Source organism: Cololabis saira, chromosome 8 (assembly GCF_033807715.1).
Source record: "Cololabis saira isolate AMF1-May2022 chromosome 8, fColSai1.1, whole genome shotgun sequence".
In the NCBI taxonomy this organism is placed as follows: Eukaryota; Metazoa; Chordata; class Actinopteri; order Beloniformes; family Belonidae; genus Cololabis; species Cololabis saira.
This window is the reverse complement of record NC_084594.1, coordinates 33,810,939-33,829,731: the sequence shown is the minus strand read 5'-3', so window position 1 is coordinate 33,829,731 and position 18,793 is coordinate 33,810,939. Positions and strand designations below refer to the sequence as shown.

The 18,793-nt window shown below is 39.0% G+C and overlaps 1 protein-coding gene across 1 annotated transcript in view; it reads right to left on the bottom strand.

Annotated features, from left to right (window-relative positions):
• Positions 1–18,793, bottom strand: part of LOC133448889 (ataxin-7) — a 44,356-nt gene that overhangs the window by 20,232 nt on the left and 5,331 nt on the right. Inside the window, 4 exon segments of the mRNA XM_061727844.1 lie at positions 2,891–2,995; positions 9,462–9,530; positions 9,755–9,979; positions 16,972–17,068. Of these exon segments, the coding sequence (XP_061583828.1) occupies positions 2,891–2,995; positions 9,462–9,530; positions 9,755–9,971 (391 nt within the window). The 5' untranslated portion in view covers positions 9,972–9,979; positions 16,972–17,068.

Here is an 18,793-nt window from a genome sequence, read left to right as displayed (position 1 = left end):
CAGCTCAATAATTCAGTGATTTGTGAACGGAAATCTTTTTGAAAAATCTTTAGTCACTTTTTCTGCCTCTTTCCTGAAGTAAATATGAAACGAATTTAGCTCATCACATATAGCATAATGATATGTGATGGGTATAGCATATAATTTGCAGATAAAAAATGAATGAATCAACATAAAGCTTCGCATGCAGGATTATGAAACAAGAAACCCAGATCAGCAGACGAGTGACGTGTGTGGCTACATCATGCAGTAAGAAACTTTCTACGTCACATAAAGCTCAAAGCCTCTCTGACAACACAAAACCTTTACACTACAATAAAAGTTCTAGCTGCATGGAACTGAAGCATATATTCAGATTTTGCAATTTGTCAAACTTTGTGACATGTTGACACTGAAATCTCATAGTAGATTGTCCGATCATATGCTTTAACCCAATATTCAAATTTGATGTTAATTAAAATGTAATATTTTAATAAAGCCTTAATATATCCTTAATATCACATCCTGGAGTTAATGTCTGTAAATTAGAGTAAAACAAACTTTGCTTTTCCAGTGCAAATGCGCTGCACGAAACGGGGTCATTTTAATCACTGCAGGTCCAGACAAAAATCTAGTCCAGCGCGAAAAATATAAATGAAATAAGAAGAAGATCATATTTATGCACTGAAACACATATACGCACATTCATCCATAATGTAATGGACATAACGTTATCATACAAACGAGCTGTGCAAGTCAAAACAGTGCATTATGTGGATGACTTGAGGGAAGTCAAATATTTACTGAAAAGTAAAAAAGTCAAATGCTGGGCTAAATAAAATCACACAAAAAGGTTAAACAAGTGGTAGAGAAGCTCTAATAAAGCTGAGAATCTGACTCAATTGTTTTTGTCATCATTCTCTTGCACAACTTCTCACTGGCCTTCACAAGGTTTGACATCACTCAACCCAACTGCAGGATGAGAAAATCAAACATCAGAACAGGTTACAGGCGGGATGTCATCCAGAAAGGTTTTTTTAACAAATATTCGAATCTCTCGAGTAACCTTTATTGCACTCTTTCCCTTCGTTTCGGGCTACTCTACGTCACAGAGTGTTTCAGTCAGTGAGATTTGCAGTGTGTGGTTATATCGCACGTCCACATCAGAGCAGAATTATTTAGCCTGCTAATCTTTATCGTCACCTATGGTCTGTACCCAAAACCTGAAATACTGCACTCGCTGTACCTTGGAAGTGGGAAATCAAAACTCGACGGATAAAGCCATCCATTCATCTTTTATATCCACTTATTCTTACCCAAGATGACAACTATTACCCACTCGCTGCAGTTTGTCTTTCACTGAAACATGTCCTTTTGTTGCTGCTTTTTGTTGCCATGCAATCAAAACAGTTTTTTGTCATAACCACCACATATACTTGAGTCGTCCCTGATTCGGTTATATGATTTCCACCAAAGAAAACAACAAAATAAATCAAATATGAAATAATAATAAAATCTGCCACTTCAGTGTCCAATATGGTCCATACGTCCTTTCCATAGCATACCTGGCATCACAAATCACTTTAAGAGCATCATCTGAATTGCTTTCGATGATATTGTACACAGATACTCTAGAACAAGAAGTGAAACGAAACACATGGAATAAAAACAAGTTTTTGGCTCAGGGCTACAAGCAGCTCGGCGATAGTACTAGCCTGCACTTGCCTGATGCCCAACTGCAGCTAATGGTGCCCAAATTACACCTGCATGGTTGCACAAAACTTTGCACTAATCTCAGACAAGATGCATCCCACTTCAGAGGCGTTCATTCGATTAACTTACTGCATTCACTCTAAACCGGCTGTTATGAAAAGAGATGCAAAATACAGATTTATAGAGACAACCATGAATTAATGCTTCGGGTGACATTTTTCGAGTGGTTAACACTGGTGCCCCCAAGTGAAAATGTAAGGAGCAACTGCATATAAAATTAGGAAAGTCCCATGAATTGACATTTAAAGCAACACATTCAGATTTTTTTCCATTTTATTTTGTTCAGTTACAAATGCCACCAAATTTATGCTTGGTTTTTTTAGTTGTTTTTCTTTTTTAAATGGAAAAAGTGATTTCACTGCTTCACTCACACAAGCTAGTACAAAACAACATAGGGATCAGCAGAAAAAGTATGGAGCAACCAATCTTAACAGCAGACATACTTGCAGTTAATGCTTGTGGAAGATTAGCTGCTGCTGTTCATACTCTCACCTGCTGCCTTTAAAACATTTTACTGAGGGCCAGAGGGAAATTTTCATGCATTCGGAAAAATGGCTTTAGTTTAGACGGAAAACTATGAATGTGTTGCACTGCATGTCCATGTGATAAAACTTATTGACACAGACACATCAGTAGGTGTGATTTAATGAAAATGTCTAGGGAATTTAAAGCTAAATTTGGAAATCTTGCTAAGCTCATCAGTGCATCAGTTTCATTTTGATGATTTGCTTTGAAAAGTATAAATTAGGTGGTGTAACATCATCAAGAGCTGCATTAAACATGCAATTAATAAGCAGACCAGTGGTCAAAAACTGGAGACAAGACTTAAGAGGGAGAAAATACAAAAAAATACATAAATAAATAAAAAGGTTGCTTTGTTTATACATGAAAAAGAATAAATTAAGAAAGTTCCTCAAGAAGGTTTCTGTTAGGACCATTGTAATTATGCTTTCATGTCAGTGAGTATCAGTTATGTTTATTTTCTGAAGGCAATGGTTCATGTGAGTAGCACCTTTGGTAGATCAGAACCATCTTAACTAATGCACATCAGCTGGTAAAATAAAGTTAAATCACCTTAAGTGAGCGTACAACTTAGTCTTTGCAATGAGCACATACAAACAACAAGCGTGACACTTACCGTAGTGTGCTTGGAAGGCTTGTGGCTTCACCACATGACCACAGTGGCTGCACATCACCAGGTAGAACTCATCCTGTGCAGGACACTGGCCAAAAATGGGCATGTCTGTAAACAGAGAAGGAGTCAAGCAGAGAAATGAGGCAAAACTTAAGGAGGGAAAAATAAAATGGCCTGGCATTCACCTACAGCCCTTGTAAGCAGAAGGTTTGTCGCTTTCAAAGTAGCTTTAAAACGTCCATCATTCATTTTTTTAACATTGTGATACCTCAAAACAGGTTTGCTTGTTTTATCTTTTCTGATTCTCTTTTAACAAAAACACAACGGACCTAGTTTCATTCTTATTTAATACCATCAACACCGTAGTAGTCAAGTTCGTCTCACTTGGCTCAACAAGTAAAACTGTTCATTAAGGCAACTTGATCTGCAACATATGACGGGAATTACACCTACCGTTTGTGCTGTAGTTTGACATAATGGTCAGCACTGATTTCATTGTTAACTTGGACTGCACTGATTATTTCAACAAACTGCTTATTAAATATGCAGAATCAGATCCGGACAGAATTACAGGCAACAGAAGAACATTTTCAAATGGGTTATTGCATAGCTCGGAAAACTAATTTTGCTGGAAAGCCACATGTTAAAAAATGAACATGCATACTAATCCTTAGATACATATAATAGTTTTTTGTGTAGTTACAATAAAGTGTGCCATATGAAGCAAAATTTAAGATGAACTGTGTTCAGAGACCTTATGACCTTTGGGAACTGAGACCCCAGTCACCCTTTTACTGGCCTGTATCCACAATCACCATCTGCTCCCTTCAAAATACTGAACATTTCTGCACATCTTTTTGGCATTTGGGCAGTTAACGGCCACACAAACCGTGATGAGCGCTGCTATCTGGCCCAGAGTTTAGTATTCTCCCCTGATGACAAATATAATTAAACCCCCAAAACTTCTCAGTTTTATCTAAAAAGCCAACTTATTGTTGTTGTGTTGTATAATACTTGCATGGGATTTGAAAAAAGAAGAAGAAAAAAGAGACAACCTGACAGGCAAAGTCTGCACAGTGAACTTTGCTCATACCGTGAAGAAACGTGCACGCACAAATGAGTTATGGCTCCATGTTTAGCAGTGATAAAAGACGAGAAACCGTGACACGATATTGAAATAATTGAAATATAAAATATCAATAAGGACCATAAAAATGTTATTTGCTGTCAAAGATTTAATGATTGTCTTAAGTAAAAAACACAGGACTTAAGTATAATGTGGCAATATTTAGCTCTGGTTCTACCGGTGTTGTATTCAGTAAAAAAGAAAATTTGTTTTAATATAAAACTGAATCCCGTTAGGCTTTGGACTCCTTGGTGAAATTAAAAAATAAAAAATTTGAAAACTTCACCTCAGGCTTTGGGAATGGTGTATTTAATTTTATATTCAGATTTTCAAACACCACACTTTTATCAATTAAAAATAAATGACAAGACCAACTGATAAACAAGATATTCATTAAGTTTTGCAACCTCATAGACATTTGTTTTGCAAAATGCAAAGCCAAATAACATCAAAAGATCAAAATCCATAAAATTAAAAGCAATGCACGTCTTCCTACAAGTCACACCAAACCTGAAATTATCCCAAAGCCAGCGCACACTTAAAACACTCTAGATGAGAGTCGATTTGGCCACAATATGACGGACTATGGGAAAAAATGTGTTCGGGCAACTGCGTGAATAAATTGATTATTTATGTGGGTATTTTCTCCGATTCATAAGTGGAAAATGTAGCGATTGGAATCCCCCTTTAGTGGCACACAGGCAGGGCCACTTTTGGAAATGATAATCACTCAAAAAAAACATGACAAGCGTGAATTCCAAGGTACAGGAATGGGATATCTGCAGCTCACATATATCTATCCATTAGACAACCGTGTCTCACACCCTATAAGCCACCAAGACAAATCAGAGGGAGTGCATCTCTTCACCACAATGTGATCAAAACGTACCCTGGCGCAGAGAATCAGAAACCAACTAATTAAGGAGGCTAATTAAGAGATTGCCTGGGGCGCTATGAGGAGATGAGATGGGGAGACAATAAAAGAGGAGAGAAGTGGAGCCCCTCTCCGGTACATACTCCACAAGAGCTGTCAAGGGTTCTTCAGACATCACTGGCCGAGTCTGGAAGGGATGAGGACCATTAAGTGAGACCATATAAAAGGATTTACCTGCTGGGTTCCCTCTCAGAGCGTCTTGTGTGGATGAATGGACAACACTGATGCTATCTAATGTGTGAAGTGTTTGAAGCGAGTTTGCTGGTACTGCTTTCAGACACAAAACCTGGTTATTTAACACATAAGCAACGCATCAGGAGGGAGAAAATGTGACCATTCTGACAGCCCTTTTGATGCCATTAAATGAATGCTAGCTGTCACTGAGACTGATTTGTGCTAAACAGTGTATTTAATGTTATCTAACCTCACTGTGAAACTGCCTGGCAGCTCCCATCATCTGCCTCTTTAGTCCTTATTCTATAACAAATGCTAATAAAGGTGCCGGAAGGTGAGCAGTTTGGATCAGGGACCAGTCAGCAAGTCCTGCTTTACATGGAGCTGCAGATACGCATGTCCAGTTCTCTTTACTGTCCCGCCCCTGTATCAAGAAAAGCTGAGACAGAATACCTTTCCACTGATAACGGCAGAACCGTATTCGATGGAGGTCCAATACAGCCAAGTGCTCATTTTAGCACGTTGGAGACATTCAGACTAACCACCTTAGCGCTAAATTAGTGGTTTCCACCCTATGTCTATAATATATACCATTGTCTCCTTTAACAGGAGCAGAACAAAATGACTTTTTTCAGTGCTTCATGTCTGCCACAGAAAAAAGGGGAAAAAAAAATCTTCATTTTATAAATAAAAAAGGCATATAATATTTTATAGAGCCCTTAAGAGTTTTTTTATTCCACCGGGCCAAGAACTGCAGCACCAAACAGACAACCACGTTTCCTTTGGATCAATAGCAAGACCCCCCAAAAAAAAACAAAAAAAACACTCCTTCCAAAACTGCCAGTACTTTTCACTCGGATTGTTCTTCAAACAGGTCATTCAACATGAAAGCAGAAAGCAGCTCCAATATAACCCCCTATTCAGCTCGCTGGCACCTATTGGATTGTAGCATTGAAATGACTTGACTTTAAAATGTGGATCAAACACCCTCGTGTCTGCCCATTCTCAAAGTCCACTTTCTTCATTGCAAGGGGGGAGGTTAAAAGGCTAGAGAGGAAGGATGTCCCACTGGAGAAGATAGAAGAGGTGAAACAACCCAGCAAAGCAAGAGGCCTCCACCACACCGAGGGAATGACAAAGAGTCCGTGCTCAAGAAGGAGGAACAGGGGCTGTGAGCATGTGAAATGGGAAAACAATGAGAGTGTAGTTAATTTCTGCATCCTCATCCATGGCAGTGATAAATTATCTAGATGGCAGTGTAACAGCTCTGGCTGCCTATGAGCAGCACACATGCTGCTTCAGTCTGATCTGTGGCCAGCAGTAGCATTACATCTCCCAGCTTCACCGACTCTCCCAGTCCCACTGTAAAAGATTTGAAAGACGTGTAACATGTTGGTGAATTCTATCATTAATTGTGGTAGAACAACTGTTACACCAGAGAAGGAATCTGGTGGTGAGTCATGATGGAGAGGCGTCGTCCTCCACTTGTGATACCCCCACTAGCTCCACAAGGAGACACGTAGCTTCTATGAACACTCATTTTTGCAACGTGCAGCATGTTCTGATCAGGCGCAAGACAAAATCAACAGTCACTGGCAGACGCTGAAAAACTATAGTCACGTTTCAAGCTAGGTGCATATTGAGTGATCCACCTTAAATTTAGGCGACTCTGTTTCCCTCCTCTGACCTGCATATGCAAAAATCTGAAAACACTGTCAAACAGCGTTTCCTCGATAACATGCACACAAACGTTAAGGATTGCCACCACCTAAAATGCCTGAAATGTTGAGTAAATCACCTTGTATCACATACTATCCTCTGTGTCACAAATACATGATATCAGTGTTTCCAACGTCAGTATTCTGCTATATTAAACTTTTCGGTTATCATATTAGAAGTAACAGAATGCCTTTACTTTCCTCTCACATTTACACGTTTGTAAGTCGTTACATTACCCTACTGTCATGCTACAGAATGGACTGCAGTCAGTTATCCAACCAACATATTTACTTCGTCATACTTATGCAAAGATACGGGATCGATGAGGTTTGCGATTAACGTTTTTGGTCAGAAAGCACCAACAGATTGTTAAAAGAGAGCTACATTTCATCCTAGCTGTATTTTAAGCTGCTATATAGGTCTGTAAATGAATCTAAAAATTGCTTCATTTATTTAGTTTACTGTAACCTGTGGATCTTTCCTTCCATGCATGATTGTGCATTGATCCGGTGTGCGTTCATTAAGAGTGGAAGAGCTGGTTTAATGTCTGCATGCACGTCTAAGGAAGAAGAGGACAAGCAGTGAGGACCTGAACAAAGCTCTGCACCAGCAGATTTTAACTTATTATTTTCCTGCATCCCTGACTGGAAGCCTACTGGACATTTGCGCACACACACAGCACATGTTAACAAATGGAAATAAAACATTAGATAAGGCCGTGGGAAAACAGCTAGCAACCACCTTTTTTATACAATTTGTTATAAAAAGAAAATCTAAAAGCTGGGCACCCAATGATGACATCATAAGTGGGGACTGATATCATGCAGCCGAAGGAGAGAAAGACGGTGTGATACAGCCTACAAACGGATAAACACCTGATGTTCAACGCCAAAACATACAGGCCTTGTCCGGATGGATGAAAAACAAAAATTCAACGCGTCGCTCCAGAAGGTTTGCAATTGCAATCGTTTGAAACGGGAACCTGTCAAATTCTGGCACATTTAAACATAAATAATTGCTCAGTAGTGTGTTGCAGAATTAATCATACAGATGGGTTTTTTTTCTGTTGTTGTGGTTTTTCGCTAGCACTATGTTTTTCTGCTAAATAACGACACCAGAGAACAGATAGAGACGAAGACGACCGTCACTCCTGTCTTGGTTTTGAGACGGAGGTCTCAGGAGAATATGCATTTAAATCTTCCTGTCCTAGTCGCTGCGGAGACGAGGCCCATACACCAAGGTCACATAGTCTTCCGTCTTTGACCAAGAGATAAACACCCTTTCAGTGAAGTGATTTTAACTTGCTTTGTGTGTATTTTTGCACATATACACTTTTAATAAGAATATTTAATTAACTATACAGGAGCGGGCGCAACCAGAGTCAATGAGGTCAGCTTTCCTTAAATGAGCTTAAAAGCAAAACTGCATTACGGTTGTAACAACGCTGTTTGATAACTCTTTCACAGTTTTTCACTGTCCTTGTCATCCACTCTGTTCTGATTACTGTTGTCTAAAGTGTTCTGTCAACATGTGAAATAAAGAATGAATGACAATCAAGATCCATTTTTATCGTTATGAAGATGTTCTTTTGTCCCGATGCCCATTCTAAGTCCAGTTCTGTGAAACTATTTAAGATGTTCTAACGTAAAGAAAAACAAAAAAAAACTGTAGTATAAACTGCTCTGAAACACGACTTGCCTGTCTCAAATCCATGTCTGGAACTGCATGTCTAACCACTTGTGTTTTATAATGTCCTATCCTAATATACTATCCTGTTGTTACAATACCTTTCAAACGGCACCATCAAGTTAACCCAAAAACATTTTTACATTTAAAAAATAAAAATGTACCTAAATTTAGATTGCAACATTTCCAGAATTGTGATCATCGCAGCTGAATTATCTTTGGTTCAAACGTTCTGGGTTTACCTTTGTTAAGCTTGCATCATACATAAATACGTTATCCAAAATGCAAGTCCTGTAGAATATTAATCAGTGTGTAACAAAAACCTTATTAGTGGTCATGTCTTGTGTTGAAGTACCCTGAGAATTATGATCAGATGTAAACACCCAGCCCCCCAAAAGAAGAAAGAAAAAAAACTAAGACAAAAAGGTGGTGTCTACAGTAAAAAACAGTAAAAAACACTTCTGTGGTGCATTTTTGTTTTGTTTTATATTTGGGAAGTTTTTTGCAGCCTTGCATGTCTTTGAATGAAAAACCATGCTGTTATCTTCTGGTAAGTGTCATTTAGAACACATAAGTTTGTTTGTTTTGGGGTTTTTTTTAATTATTTTTTTAATGTGAAATGGCAGAAATATGTCTGGTGAACAGAAAAAGTTAAGCGAACACAATAGCTAACATGATAATAAACAGTGGTTGTTCTGCTTCAACTCTTAGATGTGAACTGTTACATTACTTTGGATGTAAACGTCAAAAGCAACACGATTAAAAAACCCATTTCACATACGCCGTCCAGCCGTCCAATCAGTTCCTGATGCGCCTGAACATTTGGACTGAACGACTCACGTAAAGTGTTTGTGTTGTAAAACCCAACAGGACCAAAACACACCTTTGGCCCTGAAAGCGCATAAAAAAGAAAGAAGAAAAAATAAGCCACTCACCTTCTATACATAAACGCATGGCTTCTCGGTTTTTCCCCAACTCTTTGAAACTTTCCTCCGATTCAGCACCTGAAAACGAGGTGATCCAACACAGGGACAGATAAATAGTTGCACTTGCTTTGCCCTGGCCGTGCTGTTGCTACCAGTAGCGTTTCGTTCATATTCAACCAAAAAAAAAAAAAAACTGCATGCAATCGGCCAAAAAAAAAAAAAAAAAAAAACCAGGACAGGACTGGAAACTGTCGCTTTCTGTCTGGCTTCCCCGCGGGGATTGTGGACGCGGAGCAACTCACCGTCGTGTCCGTGGAGTTTGGCGGCGTCGAGCCAGCTGCTCCAAGGCTGTCCCAGCATGATCTCGGGACTAGGCAGTGATCTCCGCTCCGCAGCGGTCGCCATTGCTGTGCAGGCTTCTCCCCGCTGGATGTGCTGCTGCTGCTGCTGCTGCTTCAGCTGCTGCCGGGCCGCTCGGCGCTGCTCCCCTCTGACGTCATCCTCGGCCCTTTCCGACATTCTTTCCGCTACAATGTAACAACATGAAGAGTCAGCTTTGGTTGCGCCCGTCACACGGGCACTTTTTATACCACACCAACCAGGAACACCTCACTCCAGGAAAGGATGGGGAAATATTCAATAAAAAAAATAAATTAAAAAAAATGTGTTGATGTCTTAAGCCTGAATTATGGTTCCGCGTTAAGCCTTGAATTATGGTTCTGCGTTAAATCGACGGCGTAGGGTACGCGCGCGGTGTGCGTCGCCGCGTACCCTACGCCGTAGACTCTGCGTTGGTGTTACGCGGAACCATAAATCAGCCTTCAGTACTTGTCATTTCTAGGGTTGCCAACCGTCTTTTTGATTGATTGATTGATTGAAGAATTTATTAGAAGAATTGCATAGGATCAGGTACAGTTTCATGACAGTACAGATTTGCTGATACAAAGTCAACTAAAAGGCATTATTCCAAGAAAGCATTACACTTGTTTACATTGGAGACCTTGTTTAAACTCATATAACATTGAATGACATACATACATACAGGTAAGAAGCAGTACTTTGTAGTAGTCCCTTGAAAAACGGAATCGTCCCGTATTTACAAAACTAAAGTTTGTCCCGTATCGAGCTGAAAAGGGACGCACTTTGTCCCGTATTACTGTGTGAGAGTCAAAAAATAGTCATAAAATGCCAATGGAAAATGGCATTGAGCTGTTGAGTTCATAAGTTGTTTTTTTTTCTGTTTTACTACAACTGTAGCCTACAGTCATGGCCTTTGAGGCACAAATATGTTTACAAGTTTTTCTACAGACTTTCTGTTTGCACTTTTGTTGTTGCACTAAAAATGTGCACTATTACAGAATGGATGTTCTGTTCGGCACTTTTTATGCCGGTGAATGTGTGTGTGGACACACCAAACCAGGAACACCTCACTCCAGGAAAGGATGGGAAAATAACATCAAATATTCAATTAAAAAAAAAAAAATGTGTTGATGTCTTAAACCTGAATTATGGTTCTGCGTTAAATCGACGGCGTACCCTACGCCGTAGGCTCTGCGTCGGTGTAACGCGGAACCATAAATCAGCCTTTACACCGACGCAGAGCCTACGCCGTAGGTTACGGCGAAGGACCGCGCGCGTCGCCGCGTACCCTACGGCGTAAGCTCTGCGTTGGTGTAACGCGGAACCATAAATCAGCCTTCAGTACTTGTCATTTCTAGGGTCGCCAACCGTCCCTTGAAAAACGGAATCGTCCCGTATTTAGAAACTAAAGTACGTCCCGTAGTGATACACAGCAGCAGCTTATCTAATATTTTTTATATTTTACAAGGGCATCGTGCAATTTAGATTAGCATTCTTTAAATTTGTGCAATAAATATTTTATCAATGCATCAGAACTTTATAGTAAGCACTTTCCCTCTTACCACCTACCACTGAATGATCTGTGTATTTGTATTGTGAATGTCTTGTTTTTTTCTTATTCTATTTTTAATGTGTTTTAATGTAACATCAATCTGCCAAGGGACTACAGATGTAAAGTAGCCTATGGCTATAATCTGGCATATTTACATGTAAATGTTCATTAATATGCACTGTCCCTTTTAAATAAATAAATTGAAATTGAAATTGAGCTGAAAGGGGACGCACTTTGTCCCGTATTACTGTGAGAGTCAAAAAATAGTCATAAAATGCCAATGGAAAATGGCATTGAGCTGTTGAGTTCCTAAGTTATTTTTTTTCTGTTTTACTACAACTGTAGCCTACAGTCATGGCCTTTGAGGCACAAATATGTTTACTACAGACTTTCTGTTTGCACTTTTGTTGTTGCACTAAAAATGTGCACTATTACAGAATGGATGTTCTGTTCGGCACTTTTTATACCGGTGAATGTGTGTGTGGACACACCAACCAGGAACACCTCACTCCAGGAAAGGATGGTAAAATAACGTAAAATATATATTAAAAAAAAAATGTGTTGATGTCTTAAACCTGATTTATGGTTCCGCGTCACACCGTAGGGTACGGCGTAGCCTACGGCGTAGGGTACGCGGCGACGCGCACCCTACGCCATAGGCTCTGCGTTGGTGTAACGCGGAACCATAAATCAGCCTTCAGTACTGGTCATTTGACACACATGCAAGTGAATAAAAGTGATATTCACATTTTAAATAAACAGAATACAAGTACAGCCTTTGCAGTGGCTGCCCCTAAGCTGTGGAATAGCTTGCCACTAAACATTAGATCTGCTCAGACCCTAGAGGTTTTTAAGTCTTCTTTGAAAACGTATTTCTTTTCATTGGCTTTTGGCGTACGGTAAATAGTGGCCTACATCTGTGAGAAGTGATTGTGCACTTTGTGTGTCTGTTCTTTGCCGTCTATTTTTTAATCACTATTTTATTGATCATCCTAGTACGTTAGTGATTTCATTGTTTCAGCACTTTGTACTGTATTTTCTTTTGGTATTGTTTCATTTTAAATGTATACTGTACAGCACTTTGGTTGACCCCGCTCGTTTTTAAATGTGCTATATAAATAAAATTGATATTGACATACAGTTCAATTCCATTCAATTTTATTTATATAGCGTCTATTACAACAGAAGTTGTCTCTAGGATCTTTCCAGAGACCCAGAACATGACCCCGGAGCAATTATTACATAAACATAACATAAACAGTGGCAAGGAAAAACTCCCCTTTAGGAGGGAAGATACTGTAGCTTGAGCAGGACCTGGATCATAAGGGGGGACCCTCCTGCCGGAGGCCAGCTGGGCAGAGCAGTGACAGTGACTATTTCATAGTATTAAGTAAGCAAATGTCATATTTCTCTTAAGACCAACATTGATTTTTGAAGACACCTGGATCTAAGCATACTTGGAAAGTGCTGGAAATGTCTGCTGACTTGGAAGATACAGACTAGGTAGTGAAAAATGAATGTATTTTGAAAATGTTAAGAAAGTTCTATCAATTAGTGTCTCTTAAATTTAGTTTTAGTTGTGATTGGTAGAGGAGTTGATATAGAATTGATGGATGATTTTAGTGAAAGATGTGAGTTTTTAGTTTTCATTTCACACTAAAAAAGAAACCACCAAAAAAACAAAAACCTTTAAAATATAAAGCAATGAATCATGGCAACAGAACATCACAAGACTCAATTGCTAGATTAACAAAGGAAGCTGTAAAAAAAAGTCATCTAATATAAATGTTTAGTATTACATTCATACCACTAATAAATCATATCAGTGTAATACTGTTAAAATATATTACATCTCCATTTCCAAAAACAGTCGGGAAGCTGTGAAAGCTTGTGACTAAAGACATAATGAAATATTATAATGTATTAACATTATATACTTCCAGCCAGAAAAGTCACACACTTATATTATGTTGGACCAACCTTAGGTCTGATAACAGCACACATTCAACATGGCATCATTCCAATAAGCTTAGGCAATGACCCAATATGTCAAAAATCATTAATCTTGTATTGATGATGAGTGAGACGGACCACCGTGAAAGGCCTTCCCCTGCACATCCCAAAGCTTTGCATGGTTATCCTTATGGCTAACATCCAGACTGTGGTGGCTAATCCATATAAGAAAATTATGTTTTACACTCCCTGAAACACTCTTTCACAATTTAACACTAAGAATCTTGGCAGGGTCATGTTGAAAAGCTTCCATGCCACCAGGGAAGAAAAATCTGGTCATTCAGTATCAGACCATATGACATTTTTTTAATGGTCTGGATAGAATATAGTCTTTATGTCCTCCAGAAAATACAACCTTTTTTCTTGGCTTGACTTAGCTTGGAAATTGTCTTTCTTTCAATATCAAACTTAACTTTGAGTTCTAATTGAGATTTTCTTTGATTAGATTTCAACCAACATTTCAGTGATCTCAGATCATCCAATATTTCTTTCTTGCCACCCTTTCTTTTTTAAAGATGTAATATTTCCTCAGGGGTCGTGTTCTGGGTCTCTGGAAAGCGCCTAGAGATAACTTTTGTTGTAATATAAATACAATTTAATTTAATTTAATTGAAAGATGAATATTCTACAGACGTTTCCAAATTAACAAGTTTTACGATGTGTTGCAGTAGGACTGAAACATTTAGTTAACATAACTGATTCAGTTATAAACATCCACCAAAACAGAATTTTATAGCTCTGATGGAACATAAAAATATTGGCCGCTCTGGGCAAACAGCTGCCATATGCCAAATCAATAGCTGATATTGACTCCAAATACCTCTGAGCCCCTAAAAATTGAGGTCCTGTGCTAATATGGCTATAATTCCTGAATGCTAAATGGCACATTGTTGTTTAAAAAAAACACTTTAATTAGACCGTAAAGTTTACACTTCAATCATATCTTGAATGTTTGATTCCAAATTTATTGAAATGATGTATAAAGGCAAAATCCTAAAAACGTTGTCAATTTCCAAATACTTCTGGGCCTACTGTAAATGTCATGGACAAGCAGGTCTTCCTGCTCAGAGGGGAACGTTCGTTTGTTATTACAATGCACTACAGGAAGTACATGTGGGCTGCATTGTCTGCATGTTGTCTACTAAACGAGAGCAAACAGATGACGACCAGCACACAAGCAGCAGCATCACATGACAGATGTGTTGCAGCTTTTCAGTGGCTTTTGCATGATATATTTAAAATCATTCATTAAATCGATGCATTCACGGCTCTTCATCTCGCATGTCACTTTAACTTTTTTTTGAACTTGTTAGTACTCTTACTTTGCTATCCTGGGTAGACAGTATCCCAACAATGTGGGCAGGATCAGCTGCTCATCACTTAAGAGCTGTGTTCAACTGTAGTGACGTAGAGAAACTCAGACCCAACAAATTTCCCCTGAGCACATTCTTGGGATAAAACAAAAAAAATAAAGGTTTACTTCACTTTTACTTTCAAAATTAAGTACTTCTGATCTAATTATGTGATGCATGTAGTCGAAAGATAAACAATGATGTCCAACAAAGGAAGAAGTGGAAGCCGTTGCGCATCTTTCCAGAGACAAAATTTTGCACGGAGATAGAGGATTCATGTACAGAGAAAAATAACATACTGGCTCTCAAATGACCTGCTGACCTGCAAATGACCCAAACATTTCTAGTCTACTCATTTCTGTTTTTATGATTGATGAGTTTTTGTAAATGCACCATTCAAACTCAGCCACTCATGTCAGCATTAAGCAGATGGGGACACTGAATGATGATTTTTAAATAATGATAAATAAACAACAATTTTAAACAGTGAAAAGGATTAATCTCTCATTATTTAAGACAAGTAATGCTGTTAGGCACAAAAACAAAAACACCCAAGAAGCCACAGAAACATAGCATTCACAGATTTTAAGTGAATGCAGCTGAAGAGAACTTCATGGTTTTATTCCTGTGTGTCAGCCATGCAAGAAAGAGTTCAGTGACTATGACAACAAAGCAGCACATCCGAACAATGAAATGTTCATTCCTGATTATTTCACAGAACTTATTTTCTATGTCAGAAAAAAAAAACACCCAAAACACAGTAGATAAGTGCAACTTAGAGATTACTGCTGAAGCACCCTTGGTGATTTGACTACTCAGTGCACACAGGTAACCGTTGTGGCAGCCCCAACCCCTAAACGTAATTCCTCAATAAATGCTATATCTCTAGGCTCAGTGGAAATGGAAAACCCAGAGCTTTTGCATTTCTTTTCGCTCCTTAAAAAAGTCCAATGGTGTTTAAGCTCTGGGACGTTTTAATTTAAATGTAACTTTAATCAACCCTAATTACTGTCTCTGCATTGTACTCTAAAAGATGGGGAGAATGTTTTTTATAAATCCATATAATTACATGTTGATATCTGCACATCTGTGATGGGGTTTAACCCATGTAGACTACACATACATTGGGTTTTTATACAGATTTTTACATGTAAGGCAGTTCTCAACAGAAAAGACTTGACCTGGATTATTTGAAAGGGGTTGAAAAGAAAACCTACAACAGCTTGATTGTAAAAATCGGACCCACCTTCCTAACTACCGTAAAACGTCAAATACTGGCCGAGTCCCAATTTGCCGCCGGTCCCAATTATCCGCCAGGTGTAGCAAAATATTTTTTATATTAAAACGCCAATCCCAAATAAAGGCCCGGGTCAAACATTGTTTTTCTGGTGGCGAAAAAACTATTCTACCGTATGCAAATATAGCCCACCTAAACAAAAACAAATAACATTAAACGAATTGAAAAGTGTGTGACTATTTATTTAATTTTAGAGTGGCCTCACTGATGACGTGTTATGAAGTTGAGCGGCTCGTGCATCAAAGAAAAAGAGGAAAGACAAAAAAAAGGGAGGGGAAAAGAGGTGAGCTCGTAGCCTCTAGCTCTTCGCTCACCTCTTTTCCCCTCCCTTTTCTTTTGCCTTTGTCTTTCCTCTTTTTCTTAGCTTGACACAAGCGTGCCAGACACCAGCGTGAGTCACGGAAGATTATACAAGTAATGGGAAAACAGTTGTATCGGATCATAGCTGACAACAAGAAGCCGTTCGTGGCTAGCGCTGGCTGGCTAGACCGAAGACGCACAATAAGATTTGGGTTGAATTGAGACACAGGTCCCAAATAAACGCCTGTTGATTTGAGCCATTTAACCAAATAAACACGCTGGCCTTTCTTTGGTGTTTTATGGTAATACTTTTGGAGCACCTTATGCCTTTATTACAATATAAAGTCTTTGTGAATAAATCTCTATTACCTTCACACATCTAGACTTCGACATTTTATCCCTATCTTCTTTGCAAAAAAGTTCAGATTTCTTCAAACTTAGAGGGGATCTCCTGTGCATGGGTGTGTTTATGTTATTCCAGAAGTTATTGTTGGGACTGGGATTTATATGGGCCATTCCAAGATCTTCAATTGTTATGATCATAAACACAGGGAAGCACTAGACAACAACCGATGATTATTCTACAGCTATTAAAAAATACTTATTGTCAATAAACTTTAATCATAAGGAGTTGTGAGATCTTACCTTGGCAAAATAAAAAGCAAGGAACTTATTTTTAACTTGATCAGCCACACCTCATCAGTCCCGGTGATTGCTGGCTGACACACACACTGGAGGATACCTGGACACACAAAACAGGCTAAATATATACAAAATACAGACAATCACGGAAGGAATTTGAGTAAGTATTAGGTTCACTGTAGCTGTACTTTTTGATTATCAGATGACATCCAGAGGATAATTGTCCATGGGCATAATCAATGTCTTCGGACCTGCATTAATATATATTTTTAACAGCTAAATGTCTGTGAGCATTGATGTTTCCATAATTGATGCACATATTTGTGATTTCGTTGTTGGGACTGGATAAGACGACAGATCATGTAAATGCTCAAAGTTATGTTGCACATGGGTGACTGTGGCAGGACTGACAATGATGATGTCATCACGAAGTTCACAGTAGTGGTAATGCAGATGGAGAAAAAAGAAAAAGAAAACAAAACAGAAAATACTAGTTGTGCCAGTGAGCCAGCATGAACAACCTCAGGCCCATTGCAGTGGAAACCTGAGCTACTTGCAGCCAATGTCCGTAGTTGATCTTTCTGTACATACTGCATGTCAAGAGCTAGAACACAAAAGCAACGATAAATACAGACAAACAAAATCTACAACTGCACAGTGTTAAACTTATTCTCTCTAGTATTCCAACCTGCAGTCCTCCTGTCACATCTTTTAATTTTAAGATTTAACGTCTGGAAAAAAATGATGAAAAAGAAAAGAAAAAAAGTCCTTCTGGTCTTTATCATGTCATAAAATTGGGTAGATGCAGCCTCAGAAAAGCATGTCAGATGGGATATTACACGGTCTCTATCAAACAAAAACTAAGCCAAAATGCAGAAGTGTGAAAAGCTAAGAACAGCCCATGACCTTGGAAAACCACCTTTAGCAGAAATACCATGGGATAGACATTTGTGTATGCCGTTATCAGTCTTCCATATTGTTATGCCTCTTTATAAACCTTCATTACAACATTGCATCAGTTAATTGAGGTTTGGGGCATTCATATATGCACAGCACAGTTCCCAGCACATCATTTCAGTTGAATTTAGGTCTGTACTTTGAGCTATTGCAACACACTGTCCAACTTCTATTTCTGACCGTTGTAAATTTGCTGGTCTGCTTGGGATCATTGTCCTGGTGTATGACCCGGTTCCAACCGAGTTTAGCTGTCAGACCGTGCCTGGCCCATCACTCTGGAATACTTAATACACAGAAAAGTTAATGGTCAACGGATATCCCTGTAAGATATGCATTTCTTGGAAAGTAGAAAATATCTTACTCCTTGCGATTTTTTTTCCCCACAGAGGAATAATGTCCTCCAAACTGTTTGCGAATAGCCTTATAACAATCCCAAATTAAAAGGTAGCAAATACTGCTTCAATCCAATGAAAAAACCCTGAGGGGAAATTGAATGTTGCAGCAACTTTCAGTATCCAATTTTTTCAGACATTATAGATGGTTACCGACCGGGACCTTCAGCATGTGCTGGGGCGGTTTGAGGCCGAGTGCGACGCAGCAGGGATGAGAATCAGTACCTCCAAGACGGAGGCCATGGTTCTCCACCAGGAAAGGGTGGCGTGCCTTCTCCGGGTGGGGGAGAAGTCCTGCCTCAGGTGGAGGAGTTCAAGTATCTCGGGGTCTTGTTCACGAGTGACGGAACGATGGAGCGTGAGATTGACAGACGGATCGGTGCAGCGTCCGCAGTTATGCAGTCGGTGTACTGGACCGTCGTGATGAAGAGGGAGCTGAGTCGAAAGGCGAAGCTCTCGATTTACCGGTCAATTTA